Raw genomic sequence first — 23,446 nt, 5'->3', positions numbered from 1 at the left:
TCCACACCCTCCCTGGACTTCCAGAATCCAAAACAGGCTCCCCAACCAGCAGGGGGGAGGAAGTTATCGTATGAGGAAGACGAAAATCCCATCTGGACCCGGCTCTTTAGACCAGATCGTTACGTATGCACGCAGCTCACTCGGAGGCCACAGGCCCCTACAGGAGAGTGACCCCCGTCTCTTGCCACAGGTCACTCTGCGAGGGCCTGGGGGAGACCAGCACAGCTCGGCTCCACGCCAGGCTGCCCTGGGTCCACCGGCCAAGAGCAATTAGCCCAGGAGGGAGGCTCTTGCCAAGTCGTGGTGCTAACACTGCAGCTCGGCAGAAGTGGCCCAACTAGCCCGAGTCTCCAGGGGCTTCTTCAAGAGCTGAAGGACTAAAAATAACCTCGGCCTTTGTTGTAAGCAGGCGGACCACAGAGATGGAGCTGATTTCAGGGAAGCCGAGCATGCGCGAGGGTCCCACTCACCGAGACCTGCCCTTTGGGCAAATGATTTTTCCAGAAATATGTCAGTTATTGTGTGCTGCTGCCGTGGCCACCGCCACCAAGATTCAAAGACAGCCCGAGCGGCTCCGGCCCTCAGGGCTGACTTCCGACACAGACTTCTCGGAAGCTCAGACTCCCACCTCTTTCTTCTCAAAACATTTTTTTGGAAAACAAGAGTCCAGCACGTACTGGGGAGCTTAGGAGACAAGAGCAGCCCTCAAGCTGCGGTTTCTGCATCGTTACCACGATGATCATAAGTAATCCCTTCACCCGGTTATTTGTTGAGAGACAATCATCTCTTCCCCATCCTAGAATCTCCAGAGTCGGGTGTCAGCAGACAGTGGCAAACACACGCCGTGTAGAAGGAAGAAATTACTCGGGGAAAGGAATCTGTGGTGTCACATCAACACTGAAGGGTTTCGCAGAGCTGCAGTCCTTTGTACCAGCGTCTGAATTCTGGACTGGGCAGCCTTCACCCGCTCCCCTGGTTCTTGAGTGCCACCAGGGAAAGCTCCAGACCCAGGCTGGTGGGGAGGCAGAGCCTTAGTTAGCATCTTGCCTGGCCATAGGCTGTGGCTTGTCTCACCTCAAGGACATCCCAGCTTTGAAGGTCAAGGAACCACAAAGCCTGATCCCTTGCAAAGCCACTCCCGATGGATAACAAATACTGATTGGCTGTGGCAGGGCCTCCGAATTTTCTTCCCAACACTTCTGCCCACCCCTCAGCGCTTCTACTTCCCTCTCCCGCCCCATCAAGAGACCACCTTGACCATACACACCACTAGGTATCCGTGGGGGTGTCGGGGGTGGGGGCAGAAAACCGCTTTTCTTCTTCACAAGGACCAAGGAACAAAGAGGGATTTTCATCATCAAGATGGCCTCCCGACTCCAAGTCTAGAAGTTTCCAGGGAGGCTTGTAATAAATAACAACTTCTCCACAGCCTTTTGTTCCTCTGCTGAGTTCAGGATAAAGAGCCGAAGCAGGAGGCGGGAGGCTGTGTGAAGATTTCTTGGAACACAATAGATAGAAAACACCAAACTACACATGAACGACTGATCGGTGGTCACAAAACAGCTTCCCTTAAAATGGGAACAAGTGAGAGGGCTGCGGGGCCGGGGTCAACGTGAGGGGGTTCCACAGGGCTGGGGCTAGGGGTGTTCTTCGAAAGTGTGAGATCCTTCTGGTGGAAACGAGGAGGGGCTGGCCGCAGTGCTGGAACCTGTGTGTGGGAGGTAAGCAGACACCTCACCCTCTCGGTTTCACGTGTCCAGGCCCTCTGGGACCGCAGCTTTTCCTTACAGTTGGTCTGTCTGGATATATGGGGGTGGGGGCTTGATCGGGTTGGAAATGGGCTCCGCCTCCGCCTCTCCAGCAGCAGGTCACGCTCTGTGACCTGGGGCCCTAGGCTTGGCAGCCAAAGGCTGAGGCTTTTTCTTTGAGCAGTTCCCAGCACAGGTGGCAACTCCAGCTTCCTACGAGAAACAAGATGCCCTGGTGACCAGCAGCCCCTTCCCCACCCTCAAGCCCCGCCCCTTGGCCCTAACTCCTACAGGCCAGACCCCGGCCCATCCGAGCATGGGCTGTGGTCTGTAACTCGGCAGAGGGTCAGTGCTGCTCAGAAAACAAGTGCTCCGAGGCTATCAGCTGAACTGTTGTAAAGACCCTCGTTCCTGGACGGTGTGTCACCAGTAGCACCACCAGGCCTGGGCCGGTTCCCCTGGCAGCTTACACCTCCCCACCACTTTAGCCACACACCCGGGGAAACATCTCCTTGGGCCCCCCAGGCTGAAGTTTCAGGGGGTTGAACCGTGCCTCCGTTTCCTCATCTGTAAAATGGTAGCGGTCTTACCTACCTCATAGGATTGGGATGATTGAATGAGACAAGACATGTAAAGGCCTTCGCACAAGGCCTGCACCATAGTGGGGGCTCCCTAAGTGGCAGGAGTAGCTGTTGTTGCTACTGTCGGCCTCATCATCATTACCTTCTGGGGGCTCAGCCACTGGGGGATTTAAACAGTACATGTGATAGCCACGGTCACAGTCGTCACAGAAGAGTAGCTGGTCCTGGTGGAAGACAGAGTAGGTGGAGAGGAGGAGAGACAGAGTGAATTGTTTAGGGCCAGTGTCCGGCCCCACCTACTCCTCCAGCCTATTCTGTGCAGACCCACCTCTCTGAATGCCCCTTTCCAGGACCCATTTGAAGTCTTCACTGTGCCCTGAATATGCTTGGTTCTTCTCCTACACCTGGAAATTCCCCCTCTGCTTCCCCAACTATGCCAACTCTACCCCCATTTTAGGGTTCTGCTCAAATCATACCTCCTCCAAGAAGCCTTCCTTGACTACCACCTCACATTCAAGTTTAAAGAGATTCCTTATTCTTTGGAACTCCTGTAGCCAATAACTCTGTTTCCATAAGAAGGAGAACCACTTTTATGCATTTCTGTGTTCCCCATAATGATTGCCTAGTGCACAGAAAGTACTTTAAATGTTTGCAAATTTTAAGTGAATTCCTCTTAACCTCACCCTTTCCATGTGTAAAAAGGGCAACAGTCATACTTGATGGTAACATCTAGGACACCTCAGAGCCTTCTCAGGGTTTCATTACACGAATACAGAGAAACGCATGTGATGCGATGCCACCTTTTCAGATCCCCAAAGCCACCTCAGGGGCTGGAGCCTGGAGCCCAGGTAAGAACAGGACCATTTAGCATGGTGTTTAACTTCAAAGCATGCAGTCTGCCCCTTCGCTCCCCCAGTTCCCTCTGCCTGGATGCTCTCCCAGCCCCTGACCCCTGCTCTTCTAGACCATTCCCTACCCACACTTCAAGTCTTCCAGCTCTTCCATCCCACAGAGATGTCACTAATCTAGCTCAAATGGAAGTTCCCTCTCCCCTCCTGCATCACCATAGTCCCCTCTCTTTCTTATGACTCTTAATAGTATTTTCCTTCATGCCACAAAGCCTGGCATGTGGTAGACATCTACGCACAATTGTTTTCTTGACTAGTTCCTTTGGAATATGCCTCCTTTGTCTCCTCCTTTACAGACTGTAAGGCCCTTGGGGCAGAACCTTTTCTTAACTCATCTCCACATCTCCTTCAGAACTTGCTACGCATCTGTGATCTGCTCCCCATTATCCAGGTTCAGCTCTGCTCCATTCTTTGCACCTGCTTGGATGGCTTATAAGACATTTGCAAAACTAAGTATTTTGCATCACATCTCACCCTGGCTCCCCTCAGCACAGAGATCCTGGAAAAAGTAGATATTGAAGTTGGAAACCCCAGCAAGCAAGCAATAAGGCAGGAGATATCATGAAAGACTTTTTTTTTTTAATCACACTAATACCTTTCAACAGGGCAATGGAAAGCTTTTGAAGAGTTAGCAACAGAGGAGTGACGGGTCGCACAGGGAATTTAGAAAGATCTCCCTAGCTGCTGCGTAAGAATAGATACCTGGGCAGGGGAAGGTTGGTTCTAGAGGCTGGAAGATCACTTAGGATGCTACTACCACCATCCAGGTGAGAGGTGATAGTGGCCTGAACTAGGGTTGTGGCATGGGGGAAAGGCAAGGGTCTTGTTCCCATTTCAAAGTTATTGATTAGATGTGGAAATGATAGCGAAGAAATCACGAATGTCTCCCAGGTTGTGGCTTGGTCAGCAAGCCAGATGATACAGCTATCCCTTGAGACATGGGCAGAAGAGTAGATCCACGGCTCAGCTGGAGACGTGTTCTACACACCTACAGATCACGCAGTGGGGGTGCGAGGCCCTGGGGCAGCTGGACATCAGGAGAGGTGCCTATCATGAGATACGCATTTGTGAGTCATTGGGGATTAGACGGTAATGGAGGTCCTAAGAGAGAAAGCCCAGAGTATGTCACAGATGTCCTTTAACTGGAGCTCACGGAGGGATGTCCATGACCTTTGTGAAATTATATGCACAACTTTGTGTGTAGGTACAAACGTACATTTTTCTGAGAAAAGAGTAAGTCCACAGCTTCCACTGAATTTTCTGAAAAATCAAGGACTCAAAAAACGTTACTGAGATAAAGACCAGACAGAGAAAAAAGAGACTAAGACACACAGAGAGGTAGGATGAAAACCAGGACAGTGTGGTTAACTCCAAAAAGAGTTACACCATTGTCTTGGAGCTGAAGTAAGCTATATTACTATATGACTTAGGAATAATACAAGGAGGAACGAGTTAGGATGGGAACAGAAAATAGGGAGAGACTTTTCAGAAAGAGTATTACTAAAGTCTTAAAGACACATAACTCCTGCTATAATGCTGACACAAGAAATACAAGAAGGGAGAATACCCTGGATTAGACTTTCCCAAAGGGAAACCAGGCATCTGTGGATTTAAATACATTTTTCACAGGCTGATTGTTATCCAGCTCCACATTCTCTTCCTTCTCGTGTACTTTTCAGGATAACTGCCTGTCAAAACCACCCAGATCGGCCAGCTCATGCTAAGCCCAGTGAAAAATAGAATTTATGTACCTCTTACTCCTAAGTACCCAAGAACCAGTTTCAGTAGAATGGGAACCTCATTGTGAGATGTGCAGGGTAAATCTCTGTGTGAGAGGAACCCTACTGCCCACGCAGGCTCACTCCTCGATTCCTCCCCTACAGCTCTGCCAAGTCGATGAGAAACCTCTGGATTAACACTGTTTGTAAAGCCAAAGACCAGAACTAACCCAAATGACCATCGATAAGACACTAGTTAAATAAACTAATGAGGAACTATGCAGCTGAAGGAAGAAGTTAAGATTATGTCTATATATTGTGGTGGAGTGAGTAATCTCAAGGATATCCAATGAAAAAGCAAGGTGAGGAAAACAGGCGTGTCTGTTGCTATTGTTTAAGAAAATGCATTCCTTGTTTTGGATTCAAACACATGATTTCTTATGAATTCATATACTTATACATGTAATATGTTATATTTAAATGGAATGAAAAGATAAGCCATAATTTTTTTAAATGGTCACCTATGAGCAGAGTGAGGGAATCGTGTGAAAGAGTAGGGGTAGAAGCCAGATTTCTTTGAATATCTGTTTGTTTTAATAGACTCGATTCTGGAACCAGTAAATATTTTTCATAGTAATAAACAAAATTCACACTATTGCCCCCCCCAAAAGACAAATGAAACAAGTGAATCTAATTATGTATTGGTTGATGGATGACCACGTAGAAAGTAACTATTCCAAGTGACTTTAAAACAAGTAGTTTGACTATACATCCTGAGTCAAACACACCTTAAGAACAAAAATGTGTGTGTGTGTGTGTGTGTGTTTCCAGCAACCAAATTGTTGGCAGTAATAGTGGAATTAATATTCTGAGACAGGTATGTATCAAATGAGAGATTATATTGTTACTGAGAAGAATTTTGACATACTTGAAAGAAAATACAGATGTAAGATCAATGAAGTTAAGTAAAAACCCTCCAGTTAGTCCTGGGTATGAATTAGAAGTACCAGTATAAATTCAAGTATCCATACAAATTCAGTATTTTATCTTCAAAACGAACAAAACATATTTTCTAGTTCTGTCCATTTAAAATGCCCCAAAACAATGACTAATTCAGTAAAAATTAGCACCCCTAGCACTCCTATTATGTTCTCTAAAGATCATTGCCCACTAAAAGGAACCAGGAGTCCTTGAAGAAATGGCTGTTCCAGGTCCAGGGCATGAAATGTATAAATATTTTCACATATTGGAAAGCATAGAGACCATCAAATACTATTGGGGTCATGTCAAAAGGACTCAGGATCCAAACTGATTACATTCTTACTGGCCAAATATGGGACAATTTTAACTGTAATGGATTGAAACAAATCAAATATATTTAAATCCTTGAGTTCATAAAGATACTATTTTTAAAAAATGTTGTCACCTTTGGAAGATGCTAGGGAAACATCCCATTATTCTTTTATTTATTATCTTGATATAATTTTTATCTCAGAGAAAGTTGTGAAATGGTACAGAGAGCTTCTGTACACACTTTACTCAGCTTCTCTTAATGTTACCATCTTACATTACAATAGTACAATCATGAAAAGCGGAATATTACATTATATTACTGACTAATCTGCAGACCTCATTTGAAATTCACCAGTTTTCCCACTTCTGTCTCTTTTCCCAGCATCCAATCCAGGATCTCACACTGTATTTAGTCATCATGTTTTCTTAGTGTCCTTGACTCTATGACAGTTTTTCAGTTTCTTTATCTTTCACGACCTTGATGCTTTTGAAGAATCTAGGCCAGTGATTTTTGTAGAATGTCACTCACTTTGAGTTTGTCTGATCTTTTCTCATGAAAAGATTGAGGTTATGCACTTTTGGCAAGAATGCTACAAAAGAGATGTGCCCTTCTCAGTGCATCATATGGGGACATACTGATACCAATATGTCTTGTTGCAAGTCATGTTACTCTGATCATATAATTAAGGTAGCGTCTGTCGGTTTTTCCGCTATAATGTTATAATTATTCCCTTTGTAATGTATTAAATAGTAATCTGGTGAGGGAGATACTTTGAGATTATGCAAATATTCTGTTTCTGACCATACTTTTGCTCACTAATTTTGGCATCAACTGATTGTCTTGCTTACAACAACCAGAACGGTGATGCTTGCCTATTGGTGATTTCCTTCTTCCCTCTACATTTATTAATTGTAATTCTGCTCTGAGGAAGAGTTTTATTTATTTATTCAAAATTTTAAAATATCAGTATGGATTTTGTTCTTTGAGTTATAATTCAATACTATCATTATTTATTTTGTTGTTCAACTTGTCCCAGACTTGCCATTAGGAGTTCCTTCAAGTTAGTTCCTGGGTCCTTTAGACATGCCTTATCAATTTTTGAGCATTTCCGTACTTTCTAGTACCACAGGATGCTCCAGGCTCCTCTTGTATTTTCCAGCCCTAGCATCAGCCATTTATCCAAGGGTTCCTAGTTCTTTTTACTGGAGAATGGTATTTAGAAACCAATATCTGGGTACCATGGATCCTCATTGCCTCTGGGTTGTCATTGCTTCTAGGGTCTCCCAGCCAATAGAATTAGGAAGTAAGTGTATGTGCAGTACACATGCTCACACCTGTATTTATTTCTGTGTCTAGCCATATGTATGCATGCATGTATATAGCTATAGATATATATAAGCATGTATATGTATACATACATGTATTGTATATATATATATACAATATGTTATATCAAAAAATCCCCTGATACCCCCATTCCACCCCAACACCATAGGATTCAGCCTAGCCTTCCCTCTATTTGATTATTCTTTCTCTGACATTGAGAAACCTGGCTCTCATCACCACAATGTATAGTTATTAGTTCAGACCTGGACACACATAAAGTAGTTGCAGAATGACTAATTTACATGTCTGTAAGAAACACATTTACTAACTAAAGTATAATATGTATGTAGTCCTTTCTGCCTTTAGCCTTAAAATACACAGTCATATACTTCTTTCTTAAAGTTACGAAAGTTAGTTCTTTCCTTCCCCACCCCTCAGCGTGGTTGCTCTATCTGTTTACATTATGTTAGGTTCATTTGCGACTGTTCATATTCCAGTTTCGGCCCCCAGCCCCCACATCCTGGTTGATTTGGGTATTTAACTGTAATAGAAAATGTGCAACAATACCTTGGTCCTAAGCACCAGAACGGTACAAAAAGGCATTCTCAGAGAAGTGCCATCTCCCCTTATCCCTACTATCCCACACCTGTTTCCCCATTCTTTCTACCCCATTCCCACCCACTGCTGTAGGTAATCAGTCTCTTTAGTTTCTTGTTTATCCTTCCTGTATTTCTTTAACACAAGTAACAGATACATGTATATTTTCTTACGCTTTTCCTACAAGAATGGCAGCATACTATATAGATACTGTCTTTACTTAGCTTTCTTCATTTAACAATATTAAATTTAGAAATACCTGGAAATTATCCTATATCAATGTATGGAATCTGCCTCATGTTTTTTTTATGTTGCAAGCATTCCATTGTGTGGCTGTGCCATCATTTATCCAACCTCTGCATGACATTTAAGTCATTTCCAATATTTTACAACTATAAAGAGTTGCACCCATGAATAACCTTATGCACATGTATTTTTATAGTGTTACATCTTTATGGTAGATTCCTATAGATGAGATTGCTAAGTCAAGAGGTAAATGCATAGTAGTTGTGCTAGGTATTGCTAAATTTCCCCACAGAAGAGGGGTACCTCTTTGTATTCCCACTGACAGTGTATGAGGATGCCAGTTTTCCCACAGCTTCATCAATAGAATGTATTCTCATCCTTTTTTTTCCCCCAGTATTATGGGTAAGAAATAGTATCCCACTTTTGTTTCAGTTTGAGATCTTTAATTATGAGTGTGTTCAAACTATTTTTTCCCCAAATGTTTAGGAGCTATTTTTATAACTTTTGTGAATTATCTTTCATGTCTTTTCCCCATTTTCTATCAGGTTTCTGGGTCCCTTGTCCCTCAAATTTTAAGAGTTCTTTATATATTAGGGATATTAGCTCTTCATCTCCGGTATATGCTGTAAATATTTTCTCCCAGTTTGTTAGTTGTCTTTTTACTTTATCTGTTTTTTACTATGCAAATTTTTATGTGGCCAAAGTTGTCAATAGTTTCTTTTATTGCTTCTGAATTCTGAGTCATGGAAAATCTTTCCTTATATATTTTTTAAAGACTTACTTATTTTGAGAGGGAGAGAGAGCGCGTGCACACGTGCGTGAACAGGAGGGGCAGAGAGAGAGGGAGAGAGAATCTCACGCAGACTCCCTGCTGAGTGCAGAGCCTGACAGGGCTCAATCCCATGACCCTGAGATCATGACCTGTGCCGAAACCAACAGTCGGACACTTAACCGACTGCACCACCCAGGTGCCCCAATCTTCCCTTATACTTGAAGAAGAATTCACCCATGTTTTCTTTTAACACTAATATGGTTTTATTTTTTATATTTAGATCCCCAGTTCATTTGGAGACTATTCTTATGTATTATGTGAGATAGGGACCTAATTTTATCTTTTTCCAATGGTTACCCTATTATCTCAGCACCATTCATGAAAATGTAATTTTAGAGGCAACCTTTAACCTAATACTAAAGGTCCATCTATAGCTGGGTCAATTTATGGGTTTCTTTTCTATTCCATTGTTCTATTTGTCTATACTGTTTTAATTAGAGGCTTTATAGTATGTTTTAATATCTGGTAGGGCTAGTCTCCCCTCATAATCTGTTGTTTTCAGTGTTTTCTTGACTATTCTCGCATGTTTATTTTTCCATATGAACTTTACTATCAATTTGTCTAATTGTTTGGTGTTTTTATTGGGTTTGAATTAAATTTGTAAATTAACTCAGGAAGAACTGACATCTTTATAATGTTGAATTATTCTATCCAAGATCACACGATGTCTTTCCATTTGCTCAGGTCTACCTCTGTGTTTTTTTCAAGTGCTTTAAAATTTTCGTCAAATTTTTTTCATATACGTTTTACACATTATTGTTAAACTTATTTCTAAGTATTTCTTTTTGTTGCTATTATGAGTGGGATTTCTCTACTATTGTATCTTCTGACTGGTTGCTATTTGTACACATGAAGCCTATTAATTTTTGTATGATAATTTTATATCCTGCTACCTTTAATGTTTGAGTTGGCTCTATGATTGATTCTCTAGGGTTTCCCAGATCTACTATTATAGTTTGTGAAATAGAGTTTTGCTACTTTGTTACTATTCTTGTACCTCTAGTTGATTTCTCTTTTCTAATCACATTAGCTAATATCTCTATAATAATGATAAATAATAATGAAAATAGCGGGCATCCTTATTTGGTTCCTGGTCTTAGTAGAAATGCTTCTAGTGTTTCCTCATTAAATAAAATCACCGCTTTAGTTCTAACATATAAAAAGTTTATCATATTAAGAAAGTTTCCCACAATTCCTATTTTCTTGAGTGTTTTTTTTTTTCATGAATAGGTGTTGAAACTACCTTGTGATTTTGAAAACTGATAAAGGGAAAGAATCAAGCATTTAGCCTATCTTTTCTATATAATCTAAACCTGACAGTAACCAAATATGAGATTGGAAAAGTTTCACTTTGCAGAATTACTCCAGCTAGTAAACAAAGAAGAAATTATAAAATAAGAATATCACTATTTTGCAACCTCTAATGATATAGTCTATCTGCTACCTTCACAAAAAAGAGACATACCAGGCATTACATACTTCCTGATAAAGAAAAATATACCACGATGAAGTAGTCTTGATATATATACATATATATAATTTTATATATGTATATATATAAAATCAAATCAAGGCCCATATATAATATATTATAATACATATTGTTTTTATATTGGAAACAGAGAGAGAGAGAGAGAGAAAGAGCCTGAATTTGATCAGGATTCTAATTCTAAACGCCAATGTACAAGAAATATAAGAGACGGAGGGAAATGTCAAACACCACTACAGGCATGCAGTCAGTAAAAACAGTTCTGGGAAACTCTATTGAACAAATTAACTGATTTTTTTTAAGATTTTATTTTTTATTTGAAAGAGAGAGTGGCAGAGGGAGACGGAGAAGCAGTCTCCCCGCTGAGCAGGGAGCCTGATGGGGGGCTTACTCCCAGGACCCCGGGACCAGGACCCAAGCTGAAGGCAGACGCCTAACCAGCTGAGCCACCCAGGAGCCCCTAACTTATTTCTTCAACAAAAATTCAAAGGGAAAAAAAGAGAGCAAAATGGAAGGGAAACTACATATTAAAAGAAACTTTAAAATAGGGGTGCCCTCATGGCTCAGCCGGTTAAGCATCTGCCTTCTGCTCAGGTCATGATCCTGGAGTCCCAGGATCGAGCCCTGCATCGGGCTCCCTGCTCAGCTGGGAGACTGCTTCTCCCTCTGACCCTCCCCCTACCTCATGCTCTCTCTCTCTCTCTCTCTCAAAAACATAAATAAAATCTTAAAAAAAATAAAAATCGGGGCACCTGGGTGGCTCAGTTGGTTAAGCATCTAACTCTTGATTTTGGCTCAGGTCACGAGCTCAGGGTTGTGAGATGGAGCCCAGCTTCAGGCTCCGTGCTGGGTGTGCAGCCTGCTTAAGATTCTCTCTCTCTCTTTGCCCCACTGTCCCCCCCCAAAAAAAAAAAAACACCAACTAGTCACAATGTATGGGCCTTATGAGGATCCCAATTCAAATACATAAGCTATAATAAAAAGTATTTAAGATAAGGCAACATTTAAGACAATTGCAGCAATTAGAATGTTAACTGGATGTTTGATTATATTTAGGAATTTTTTTTAGCTGCGTTAACATTTTCATCATTTTTGTTAAAAAGTAAGTCCTTTTCTTTTTGATAAACCAGTGAAATATTTGCAGGTAAAGTGATATTATGACCGGAATCATGTGGGAGGAGGTAGGAGTATTTATAAAACAAGACTGGACATGTATTGATCAGAGCTGAAGCTGATGTTAGGCTACATCGGTTTCATTACTCCTGCACCTTTGCATAAGTTTGAAATTGTCTATAACGAAAGTATTTTTTTAATTCTGCATTTATTATGGTTAATATTTAGACCCAGTAAGATCACATGCTCTGAAACATGGTATAAATGGTCAAGCACATCCCAACCAGAAGCAGCAGGCACCACTGTCTATCACTGAACCCTCGAGGGCAAAAGTCCAGTGAGGCAGCCTCAGGCCATCACCTCCTGCACCCCTCTCCGCAGGCACAAAGAGTACCCAGGGTCCCTGTTGTGCAAGGATCCCAAAGGTCCTGGAGGCAAAGGGGCAGGGGGAGCTTCCAACTGACATTTCCCCCAGGAGCCCATTGACAAGAGTCCTGCCCTCCTCTCCACCCCTCAAAGGACTCGTAAATCCTTGGATTGCTCCCTCCTGCCAGGGAAGTCCCAAACTCACGTCATTCTCCGACGTTCCACAGAGAATGCAGGATTTGCACTCTATGCACTGCCACTTGTAGGTCTTGACGGCCTCGGTCATGTTCAGGGTGAACTGCAGGCAGGTCGGGTGACCTGCAAGAAGCAGAAATGGCGGCATGAGGGGCAGTGGACCTGACCTGTCACCCCTTGACACCGCTTTAACCAAAAACACACTGATGCCCAACTTGGAGGGAGGGCAGGGTAGCACAGGCCGGGGAAAAAACGGTGGCCCTACCCACGCCCCTCCCAACCACCTGCAGTTACATCAGATCGAGGCCCAAGAGAGAAATGGCATTAACACTTTTACCAGGGCTAGATGCCATCCAAGTCCTCTTGCCCTAAGAGACACGTCCCCCTGAAGGTGTAACCAGTTGATGAGGACAGAGAGTGGGGATCGGAGAGGAAGAGAAACTGAGTGGTGCACTGCGCCCGGCAGCACTGTGAAAGGCACCAGCATTTCTTCCCAAGCCCCAGCACCAACCATGGCAGGAGCAACCATCAGAGCTGTTCGGAGCTGGCCCTGCCCACCTGCACAGCTGTTCACACTGCCTCCGGGCACAGGGGAGGAGGTCAGAGGGAGCATGTGAGGTTTCCCAGGGCAGAGCTCAGGGGCACTGGGAGGCACTACGCTGCCATCTAAAGAATCCATGCCCGTGCCCAGGAGACTCGCACAAGTCCACGCCCTGCACAGTAACAGGAACTACAGGGGAGAGTGGCCTGGCAGGCAGGGCAAAGAAGTACGGCACCATAGCACCACTGGCCCTTACTCTTCTCCATCCCAAGTATCATGGTAGCCGAACCAACAGCAAATCAGGGAAGGACATTAAGCTGTGACCTTAGAGCCCACAGCCCCGGTGGCCCATCACCCAAGGGTTGGCCTGAAGGGCTGGACTCTGTTTGCAGCCACAGCCCACCCAAAAGAGAGATGCCAGCACTGAGACGACAGCTATGAGCCAGAGAATGTGAAGACCCTTGACCTTCTATTTGGCAGGGAAGAGAAACTTGATGATGTTCCCAGGTTTTGCAGGAATCTGCCCAGAGCTCCCGGGGCAAAGCCCATAACTGAGTCTGTCACAAAAGAACCGAGAGCTTTGCCTACTGCTGGGGGCTCACCCTTCTCCGGAGCTCCCAGCTCTGCCCAACCAACCACATAGCGCACTGCATTGTTTTTTGCACGTAAGGAAACACGCTTCTAAAGAAGGATGGTACAGAGAGGGGACACCAGTTAGGGTTAGTCCCACCCACCACTACCCTCCACAGGGACCCCACATGGTACGGGACCCCACATGGTACGGGACCCCACATGGTACGACCCCACATGGTACGACCCCACATGGTATGACCATCGTTTGGCAAAGCCACATCCCAGCAAGAGGCCCCCCTTTCCTCCCTTCCAAATATTCAGACCTCTGGTTACATTGTGGTCATTTGGGGACATACTGTCTATTCAGCCAACATAAGGATCCTTCTGCTTTGAGGCTTCACAAATGCAAACCCCACTGACTTGCCTCTGAGAGTTAAGAGTGGGGGTGCACATGACTCATCAGTGGGGAGCAGGGGGGACACTTAGCAAGGAACACATGGAAGCATCGAGAGAGGGCAGATCTAAAAGCCTGTCAAGGACCCACCAGGTGCCATCCCACTTAGGAACTCCCATAGCTCTGAACTAATAACCCTCTCAAAGTGGCACCGAGGCAATGACCCCAAGAGAAACGAACCTAGATAAATAACCAGCTGATATCCTTGAAAGCATCTCAAAGATCTGTCTAAGAAGAACACTGGCCAGGGCTGTTCTCTATTCCAATCTCTCAGAGACAATACTGGGGTGGGATTAAGAGAGAAAACACCAGCTTGAGGTTCTGAGTGGTGTGGGCCCTGATGCCCAGGTTCTCACACGGGGCACCCTTGGGAAGGCTGAAGGTGAATCCACAGAACAGATACCCATACATGCAAGTCGACTTTGTCCAGGTCTGTGGCCTCAGGCCACATCCCAGCCACAGCCAGCTGGCTTGCGAGAATTGTTCATGAACTTAACAGGCATCCACGGAGCACCTGCTAGCCCAGCCAATTCAGTAGACAGAAAGGATACAGTGGTGAGCAAGGCACCCAAGCTCTTCCAGTCCAGCCAGAGAGAACTCAAATTAATAAGCCACATGCGTATCTATTTACTTACAAACACATCATAGGTTCCATGAAGGAAAATCATAATGAAAACAAACCACGGGGGAAGCTCACCTAGTCGGAGATGTCAAGGAAACCTTCGGAGAAAGATCTTGAAAGCTGATACCTGACAGATGAAGAGGGCTTAGCCGGGCTGGTGGGGGTGGGTGGGGGAGGTGCAGCCGCAGAGGTAGCTGGGGCCAGATTACAAGGCATCTATAGCACTTTTTTAAGGATTTGGGACTTTCAAACCATTTAAGGGTGTTTTGTGTGTTTTTTTAAGATTTTATTTATTTGAGAGAGAGAGAGAGAGCAAGAGCGAGAGCACAAGCAGGGGGAGCAGCAGAGGGAGAGAGAGAAGCAGACTCCCCGCCGAGCAGGGAGCCCGACACAGGGCTCAATCCCAGGCCTCCGGGATCATGACCTGAGCAGAAGGCAGATGCTTAACCGACCGAGCCACCCAGGCACCCCTCATTAGAGGGTTTTAAGCAAGGCAATGACTGGATCACACTGTGCTTTAAAGGAGCATTCTTTAGCACGAGAGATATTTGGGGTGATGAAGCAGTCTGTCCCTTGATGGTGGTGGTGGCTACATATGTGGTAAGATTGCACAGAACCATACATACACACACACAAGCACCATGTACGTGTGCTGGATATAAAACCGGTAAACTATGAATAATTGCATCAATGTCAATTGCCTGGTTTTGAGCGCGTACCACAGTTACATAAGCTGTTACCATTGGGGGAAACTGAGTGAAGGGCCCATGGGACCTGTCTATAATATATTTTTGTAATTTTCTTTTTTTTTTTTTAAAGATTTTATTTATTTATTCGACAGAGATAGAGACAGCCAGTGAGAGAGGGAACACAGCAGGGGGAGTGGGAGAGGAAGAAGCAGGCTCATAGCGGAGGAGCCTGATGTGGGGCTCGATCCCGCAACGCCGGGATCACGCCCTGAGCCGAAGGCAGACGCTTAACCGCTGTGCCACCCAGGCGCCCCTATTTTTGTAATTTTCTATGAAGCTATCATCATTTCAAAATAGAAAGTTGAAAAGATATTTTTAAATAAGGAAAGCACAAATAAAGATTTAAATCATCAAAAAGGAAGGTAAGAAGGAAGGAAGAAGTTTCTGTCTAAGAAAAGAATTTGCGGGGGGCAGAGGAAAGGAGAGGTGCAGGAATTGCTGCCAGGAAGACAGTTAGGCTGGTGCAGCTACCGGGAGAGAGACAAGGATCATTAGGCCAAGGTGGAAATTTCAGACTGGTAAAGAAATTATTGATAGGACTTGACCACTGTTTGAAGGTTGAGAGTGCAGGGATAACGAGACATAATCTCAAGTTTCTGACCTAAGAAACTGGGTGGGTTACAGAGAAACTTCCTCAGTTGAGAAGGAGTATAAAACGCATAGAGGAAGCAGATGTGGTGGGGGAGAGGGGGTCACTCTGTTTGGGGCATATTGAACTTGTGGAGTTTGGGAGACAGCTGGTGGAAATGTCAAGTGGAGAGTCAAACACAGGGATTTCTAACTCAAAAGAGAAATGTGGGTTGGCCATATAAATTTAGGAGCCGTTGCTAAATAGGTGGTCATCGAAACCATGAGAACGAATGAAGTTATCTAAGAAAAGGGAAAAGAGAAGAGAAGGACGAGGAGAGAAGAAAAGAGAGAGAAAGAGATCTAGGACTGCGCGTAGAGGAGTTCTAGACTCAACTACCTAACAATGAAAGGAAAGAACCAAGAGAGGAAACTGGGAAGGACGGCCAGAGAGGGAGACACAGACTGTGCAAGCATGGGGTCACAGCACCAAAAGAAGAGATTTCAAGGGAGGGTGGTCAGTTGTGTTGACTGCCACAGGTTCTTGAGTTTGTCATTGCTTAATCAAGACCCGGAGTGAGGGAGTGTTGACAGATCAGAGCACAAGCTGCCCTACTAATAATAACACTCCAGAGTGTCATCTTCCCTAGGAAGGAAGGTCAGCACATTCCAGAGCATGACATGGAATTCAGTAGTCAACTGTGCCTGTGGAGCTGCCTCTGTGGGTAGGGATGAAGGGTGGTATGTGTGCTTTGTGCCAACAACATTCCACAAATATTTATTAAGAGCTAATTCTATGTTCAAGTTCTCTTAGACCACTGTGCCAAGTTCTGAAGACATTTTCTGGGATAGCTTTAGACCAATGAACAGTAGCAAATGGATTCTGGAAACTCCTGTTGGAAGTCTCTGAAAAAAAATCCCATGGGCTTTTTCTGTGTTCCCATCTTGAGAAAGTCATCGGCCTCCGGGAAAGACCTTCAAACCCAAAGGAAGGGAACAAAGTTCACACAGCCTCCTCCCAACACCCCCACGTAGAAATAAGATCCGCCTCAGTGCTGGCTATAGAGCTCCTTCAGCTCAGAACTCAGGCATCACTGAAGTTCAAGAGCAAAGTAGGGGACGCAACTTCTTAGCTGGGGAGGATGAGGCACAAGAAGTTAAGTCACCCAGGCAGCCATTAGCAGGTGCAAAAATTATGTCCAGAACTATACCCTCTGTGTTGCCATGACAGGTTGGCTGCCTATTGCCCATCTCCAATAGCTGGAAAGGTCATTTGACAGATAAAACTGTAAGAATACAAATTCTTATCTACCATGGAAATGACTGAAATAATGCACACTGTGGGACAAAGGGAAAAGTTTCTAAGGAAAGTGCTAGTAGCCCATTTCTAAGTTTGACTGCTAGAACACCTTATTTTTGCCCAGAACTACTTCCTAAAATCCTTGGAAGTAAGACAGTAGATATAGTCTTCCCAATTCGAGGGTAGAAAAAAAGAGACACACTGCTGTAAAACAATTTATTTATAGTCACTCACTACTTAAAGATTCCTAGCTTAACTCTTTTGTAAAGTTAACTATCAGTCTCTAATGCGGATTTTTTTTCTTATCTCCAGTTTTCTTGAAGCAAGGCATACCTGTATTGCTATTCAACTAGCCCAGTAGAGTGAGGGGGAAACAACCCTTCCCAGGTCCCCCTGGGTGAGATGATTCAACAGGACATTTATAAGATTCCAATTACCAAAATGAATTTAGAAAGTGGTGCAGTGTGCATGATTCATCCCAGCCAGATCATTAGAAACCAAGTCCTTCCTGAGTGTTCCGCCAAATTCGTTCTATCAGGAGGCTTCAGTAAATCTTCTGCCTGCTTGTTTAGTCGGCCCTATAGAGACTTGGTGTGAAGATGCATTCCTAATCCAATGCTAACTCCTTCCAAAATTGACCTCAGTCCTCCGTAAACGTTGGGGGGAAAAATTGAACTCACGGCCACCATGTACAGGAAATGTAACTTCTGAATAAGACAATAGGAATTTGGCTTCAGGGTGCTCTTTCCAAAGATGGGAAGAAAGAGGAAGCCAGCAGGTGTAAGAAGCCTCTCAGAAAGAAGCCCATCCATGAGGCTGGGGTGAATGATGCTAGAGTCTGCTGAGCTCGGTGAAAGAGAGAAGGCCAGCATCTGAAAGCAGCGACTACTCCCTCGCCACCCAAAGAACACATCTCCTATCTTTTCAGAACCCCTGGACCAGAGATGGAGAAGTGCCAGGGACAGCAAACAGGATTTCATGGTATTTGACTGAGAAGGCACATGGATAAATACCCAGGCAAAAACCAGTTTCACACTCAGAGCTGCCTATTCTTACACATGCTCGTGTACAACTGCCCACACACATGGATATTTCCAACCTTTCGGGGACAAAAATATCTAAACAGGCGTTGTTGATTAAGCTCATGTTACAGTTGTGACTTAGAAGCTAACAGAAGTCATTAACCGGTCAATGTCACTCTATAGATACTCAGCACAGTGAGAAAAACACAGTTCATTGTCAACAACCCCTGGGCAAAACTGGACACGCTGCTGTGACATGCGTCTCCTAGATTACGGTCCTTATTAAAAGAGTTTTTTATTTCATCATCACCAATATTTAATTTGGACTAGGCTAAGCCACGTTGCTGATTAAATTACAGCTCCAGGAAAAAAAAAAAACCCACAACATTATCTTGCTAGGTATGCGCTGAAAATATAAATAAAACAGATACAAATAACTGTGGAGCTAGCAGTCTATTATTTATTCATTGTGAAATTATAAACACCTAATTATGTTTTATTACCTTACTTATCAATGTTGATCTCTTAAAAACTAATTTCTCAGGAAAGAAAAACCTAAATATCCATGATTCCCAGGCAAGTAAGTGCAAAACTCAAATTGTGCTCCTTGGTCTGTTGGTTGGTTTATAGAAATTACATTATATAAAATACATAGGATCAATTCCAGTTCAAAATAGCACCAAAAACAAGTCTCCATGGGCATTCATTAAAAAATAATTTGGTTCAAATTTCTAACAGTTCTCTAGATTCATACGCACATAAAATTTCTAATATTTACATATTGCAAAACTATATAAGAAACTTTAGCTGAAGAATTATGCCAAGTGCAGTCAAATTGGAGTCATCCATGCCGAAGAGTAATTTGAGGAGAAAAAAATATTAGTTGCTCACTTCGGGAAGCCTCTCATTCCATCAGATCCATTCGTTCTCATTTATTCTCTCTCTCCCTCACTCCTCTCTCTCTGTGTCTCTGTCTCTCCCTCCCTCTATCCCTCTCCCTCAGTCCTTCTTTCCACCCCTCTCCACTTTGAGACCCAGCTTGTCAGGTGGAGGGAATGGGGCTCTGAGTCATTATACTTCATCTGTAAAGGTGTGAACCAATTCTGAGCAATCAAGAATTCAACCTCTGCACACATATATTATGGCAAGTGTGGTAACCAGGCACTGCTTCTTCACATAGACTCGTTCCCAAGCCCTGCTTTGTAAACCTTCTGCAGTGGTCTGCAGATTCAACTCTCATCTGCCCCAGCGTTACTTCTAACGCTAAGACATCCACAAATCGATGATCACAATAGCATCCAGAGGCCCCTGCGTGGCTCCCTTTCTTCCTTAACATTTTTAATGTACTTCAAAGAGGACAGAGAAGAGAAAGAGAGTAGAAAGGGTAAAGACCAAACAAACAAAAATGCATTAAAAATAAATGATGGTGTGAGCCCTCGCTGCCTTCTCCTTGAGCAAACACTTCACTGTGCAGCAAATTCAACTCGTCTTCAAGGTCTGCTTATCCTCCTCAAAGCTGCCACACTCTAGGGCACCCAAGTGCCACGTGGGAGGCAAACCACAGAGACTGTTGCGCTGGTCATTATTATCAATAACTATAGGAAGCACATTTGTGCAAAAGCATTAGGGACACATTTAATGGGCTAAACAGCTAAGGGCTCATGACACCATTCTCAAAGGGTCCTAGAAATCCACCTCCCCCCACTCCCCAAAGTTATCATGGTCAAGAATGGTCCAAGATAGGGTCTCATCTATAAACTTGAAGGCACGTGGTTGATCCTCTTAAAGTGAAATAATGGAATGAGGCAGACTTGACCTGGATTTATATAACTTACCTGACTGGCCCAGCTTAAGGCCGAGGCACAGCACTATAAAGATGTCAAGAACCACAGTAATAATACCAGCATCCCTAATTCATCACGGCAGCTGAGGACCAACGATAATTTATCCATTTACTCATTCCCTTAATAGTATTTGTTGAATAGATAAATGTGGTATGCACTTTTCTGGGCATTGGGGATACAACAATGAGAAAAACCAAACCCTATCCTCATAAGGTAAGTACCACAATTTGAGATCTGCAGTATCTGAGTCCCTTGGACAAGTCATTTTGCCTCTTTGAACATTAGTTTTCCAATATATTAAATGAAAGGAAAAGAATCTGCTATCCACAAAACTGTCGCCCTGCCTATGCCACTCATAAACAGTATTTTTAGAGATACCATTAATCCCAAATTGCCCATCTGGTTGGTGGGATAAACAAATCTTCTAAAGTTTGCCAGCTAAAATTTAAAGTGAAAAAAAACTAAGAAGGAAATTAAAATAAGCAGTTAGTACTGCTAGAATTCATGTCAACTTTTCTACTGGACTAGTCCAGTACTAGTCCAATACCATGAAAGAAGGCAAAAGAAATCTAGAAGCCTAAAGCACTTCTCATCAAATTCACCATCTACACCCTTGCAATAGGTTGGACCTATTCAGATGTGTTGTCAATGAATCTGCAAGCAGAGGCCTTGGGAAAGTTTTCGTCTGTGAAGAATATTCGATCTGGGTTGAGCAGGTCACGTAGTGGGCAGGTATTGCCTGGCAGGCAGTGGAAGAAGAGGGTCACCAACATATATTTGGGAGACAGGACAGGTTGGAGATGTAGATTCAGAAATCATCAGGCATGGGCGGTAGATGAAGCCTTGGCACTTGGTGAGATACTCAGGGAAAGACCCAGAGTAAAAAATAAAAAGGACCTCGTTGGGAGGAGGGGAAAGGGTAACCACTGGAATGAAGCAACTCAGGTTGACTCGCCTTTCAAGTCTTTAACTGGAATTGAGATTGTAGGCAACCATCTGCTGGTGATGCTTGCTCCACAAGTGTGTGGAGACCAGACTGAATCACTGTCCAGAGCCCAACATCAATATCAGATATGAATCCCTGACATTGGCTGTGCATTTCAGTCCTCTCTGGACATCAGGAACATCCAGGCATGGGCCTTGGCTAAAGGCTCTGAGTTTTCCTTGGAAAAGTGTGCCTGAAGAAGAACCTGTTGCTCAGATTGGAGACCCCGTAATCCCTGTGCTTCCTTCTTGAGGGTTTTGTGGTGTAACTGATGGATAGCTGGTGGAAAAGAGCAGTGATTCATCAACACGTGATTACCTGTATCTTCTAGCTGCCAATCTTCCATGAATTGGAAGATGGACTCGTGAGTAGTCTAAGTTCTTGAGTTCTCTGATGACCTTTGAGATGGTATTCTAATTTATTTCTTTCAGAAATATTTCAGAGTTGTACCAAGCCAAAAGGAAAAAGATACTTTCTTGCTTTTTTGTCTTTTCCATGTGAAACTGGGAAGCAATCAGAGAAGTGCCTAGAAGCAGAGGACTGACATTATACCTGTGACCCTTTCTTTTACATTTAATTTTAAAATCATTTTTAGTCTCTTTTTTAGGGTTCTTCTGGCTGCAGTTTACTTGACTGTGATCAGGTTCTTACCAAAAAATAATTCTATTTAATTTAACCAAACTCACTGAGCACCTAGTAACTGCTAGGAACTGTACTAAATGATGAAGTTTCAAAGACAAATGAGACATGGATTCTGCCTTGAGGAGCTCAAGTTTAGGAGGTGTGATAGGCAGCCTATAAAATAGCCACCAAAATTTCCCTTCTCCTGGTATTTATAAGCTTGTATAATTCTCTCTCCTTGAGGGTGGGCCGGACTTATGGACTCACCTCTATCAAGTAGAATATGAGAAGTGATGGGATTCCCTCCTAATATGGAGTAATAACAAAACTGTGGCTTGCATCATTGACATCCTCTCATCTTTTCTCACAAACTGCTCTAAGGGAAGCCAGCTGCTGTGTTGTGAGATGCTCTATGAGAGGTCCATATGGCGACAAATAAATGGCGTTCTCAGTCCAATAGCCTGGGAGGAAATGAATCCTGCCACAACCATGTGAGTGAGCTTGGAATTGGATCCCCTCCCATCAAGTCTTCAGATGAGACCATGGCCCTAAATGACAAGCTGACTGCCACTTCGTGGGAGACCTTGATCCAGAGGCACTCAGCTAAACCACCTAGATTCCTGCCCACAGGAACTATGAGAAAATAAATGTTTATTGTTTTAAGCTGTTAGGTTTTGGGGTAATTTGTTATACAGCAACAGATAAATATTATAGGTCATATTTTTTTAAATGACTATAATACAATATACTAAGTGTTATAATGGGGAAAAAATAAAGTGCTTACAGATGGAGAAGCAATAAATAATGGGGGGGCTTGGGGAAAACCATAGAGAGAAGGTAACATTTGATCCAGGCCTTGGAGGATGAAGATGAGTTTTCTAAGTGGAAAAAAAGAGAGAAAAGAACATTACAAGGAGAAGAAATATCAGGAAATTTAAGGTGCATAGTCCACTTAAGCAAAACAGAGTGGCTCAAGGAGAGCAGGAGAAAAGGCAAGTGCAAAAGATGATGCTAAAAAGGTTAGGAGAAAGACCATCACAGGTCCCTTATGCAGGCATGAAGATCTGAATTTGATTCTGTAGGCACTGAGGAAACTTCAGAGATTTTTTTAAAAAAGATTTTATTTATTTATTTGACAGAGAAAGGGAGAGATAGCGAGAGAGGGAACACAAGCAAGGGGAGTGGGAGAGGGAGAAGCAGTCTTCCTGCTAAGCAGGGAGCCCAAAGCAGGGCTCAACCCCAGGACCCTGGGATCATGACCTGAGCAGAAGGCAGATGCTTAACGACTGAGCTACCCAGGTGCCCCAAATCCTCGGAGATTTTTAAACAAGGACCTGATTTGCTTGTACACATGCTTTGGAGAGAGGACTGGTGGTAGGGCAGAGGGTAGATGTAGTAGAGATGGCTAGGGCAGGATGACCAGTTACGATATCCATTTATTCTACAAATTTTAATTGAGCACTTATGATGTGCCAGGCACTATGGGAAGTGCTAAGCAATGAGTTACACAGACAAAAGCTCCTATTAATGTGGAGCTTAGGTTCCAGAGTGGGGACACTAGTCCAGAACCAGTCCTATAACTGTGGGGATAGATGTGGGAAACATTGAGAGGTAGAATTGGTCAACAGGACATGATGCCTGCTAGACACAGGCATGAGCAAGAGGGAGGAGTCAAAGATGACACCAAGATTCTCAGATTGGGCCACAGAGTTGGTGAGCCACATCATTAGCTGAGATGGGGATGGTGGGCTTGCA

At 43.7% G+C, this 23,446-nt stretch overlaps 1 protein-coding gene across 1 annotated transcript in view; it reads right to left on the bottom strand.

The window, feature by feature from the left end:
- Nucleotides 1-679: 679 nt before the first annotated feature.
- DPF3 (double PHD fingers 3) overlaps nucleotides 680-23,446 on the bottom strand; it is a 248,676-nt gene continuing 225,909 nt past the window's right edge. Inside the window, exons 9-11 of the mRNA XM_008703117.2 lie at nucleotides 12,424-12,536; nucleotides 2,472-2,553; nucleotides 680-1,961 (exon numbers count right to left, since the gene is read on the bottom strand). Of these exons, the coding sequence (XP_008701339.2) occupies nucleotides 1,891-1,961; nucleotides 2,472-2,553; nucleotides 12,424-12,536 (266 nt within the window). The 3' untranslated portion in view covers nucleotides 680-1,890. The remainder of the gene's footprint in view (nucleotides 1,962-2,471; nucleotides 2,554-12,423; nucleotides 12,537-23,446) is intronic.

This window comes from Ursus maritimus, unplaced genomic scaffold (genome assembly GCF_017311325.1).
Source record: "Ursus maritimus isolate PB19 unplaced genomic scaffold, ASM1731132v1 scaffold_25, whole genome shotgun sequence".
Lineage (NCBI taxonomy): Eukaryota > Metazoa > Chordata > Mammalia > Carnivora > Ursidae > Ursus > Ursus maritimus.
The sequence above is the reverse complement of the archived record's forward strand: the minus strand, read 5'-3'. Positions and strand labels throughout refer to the sequence as shown.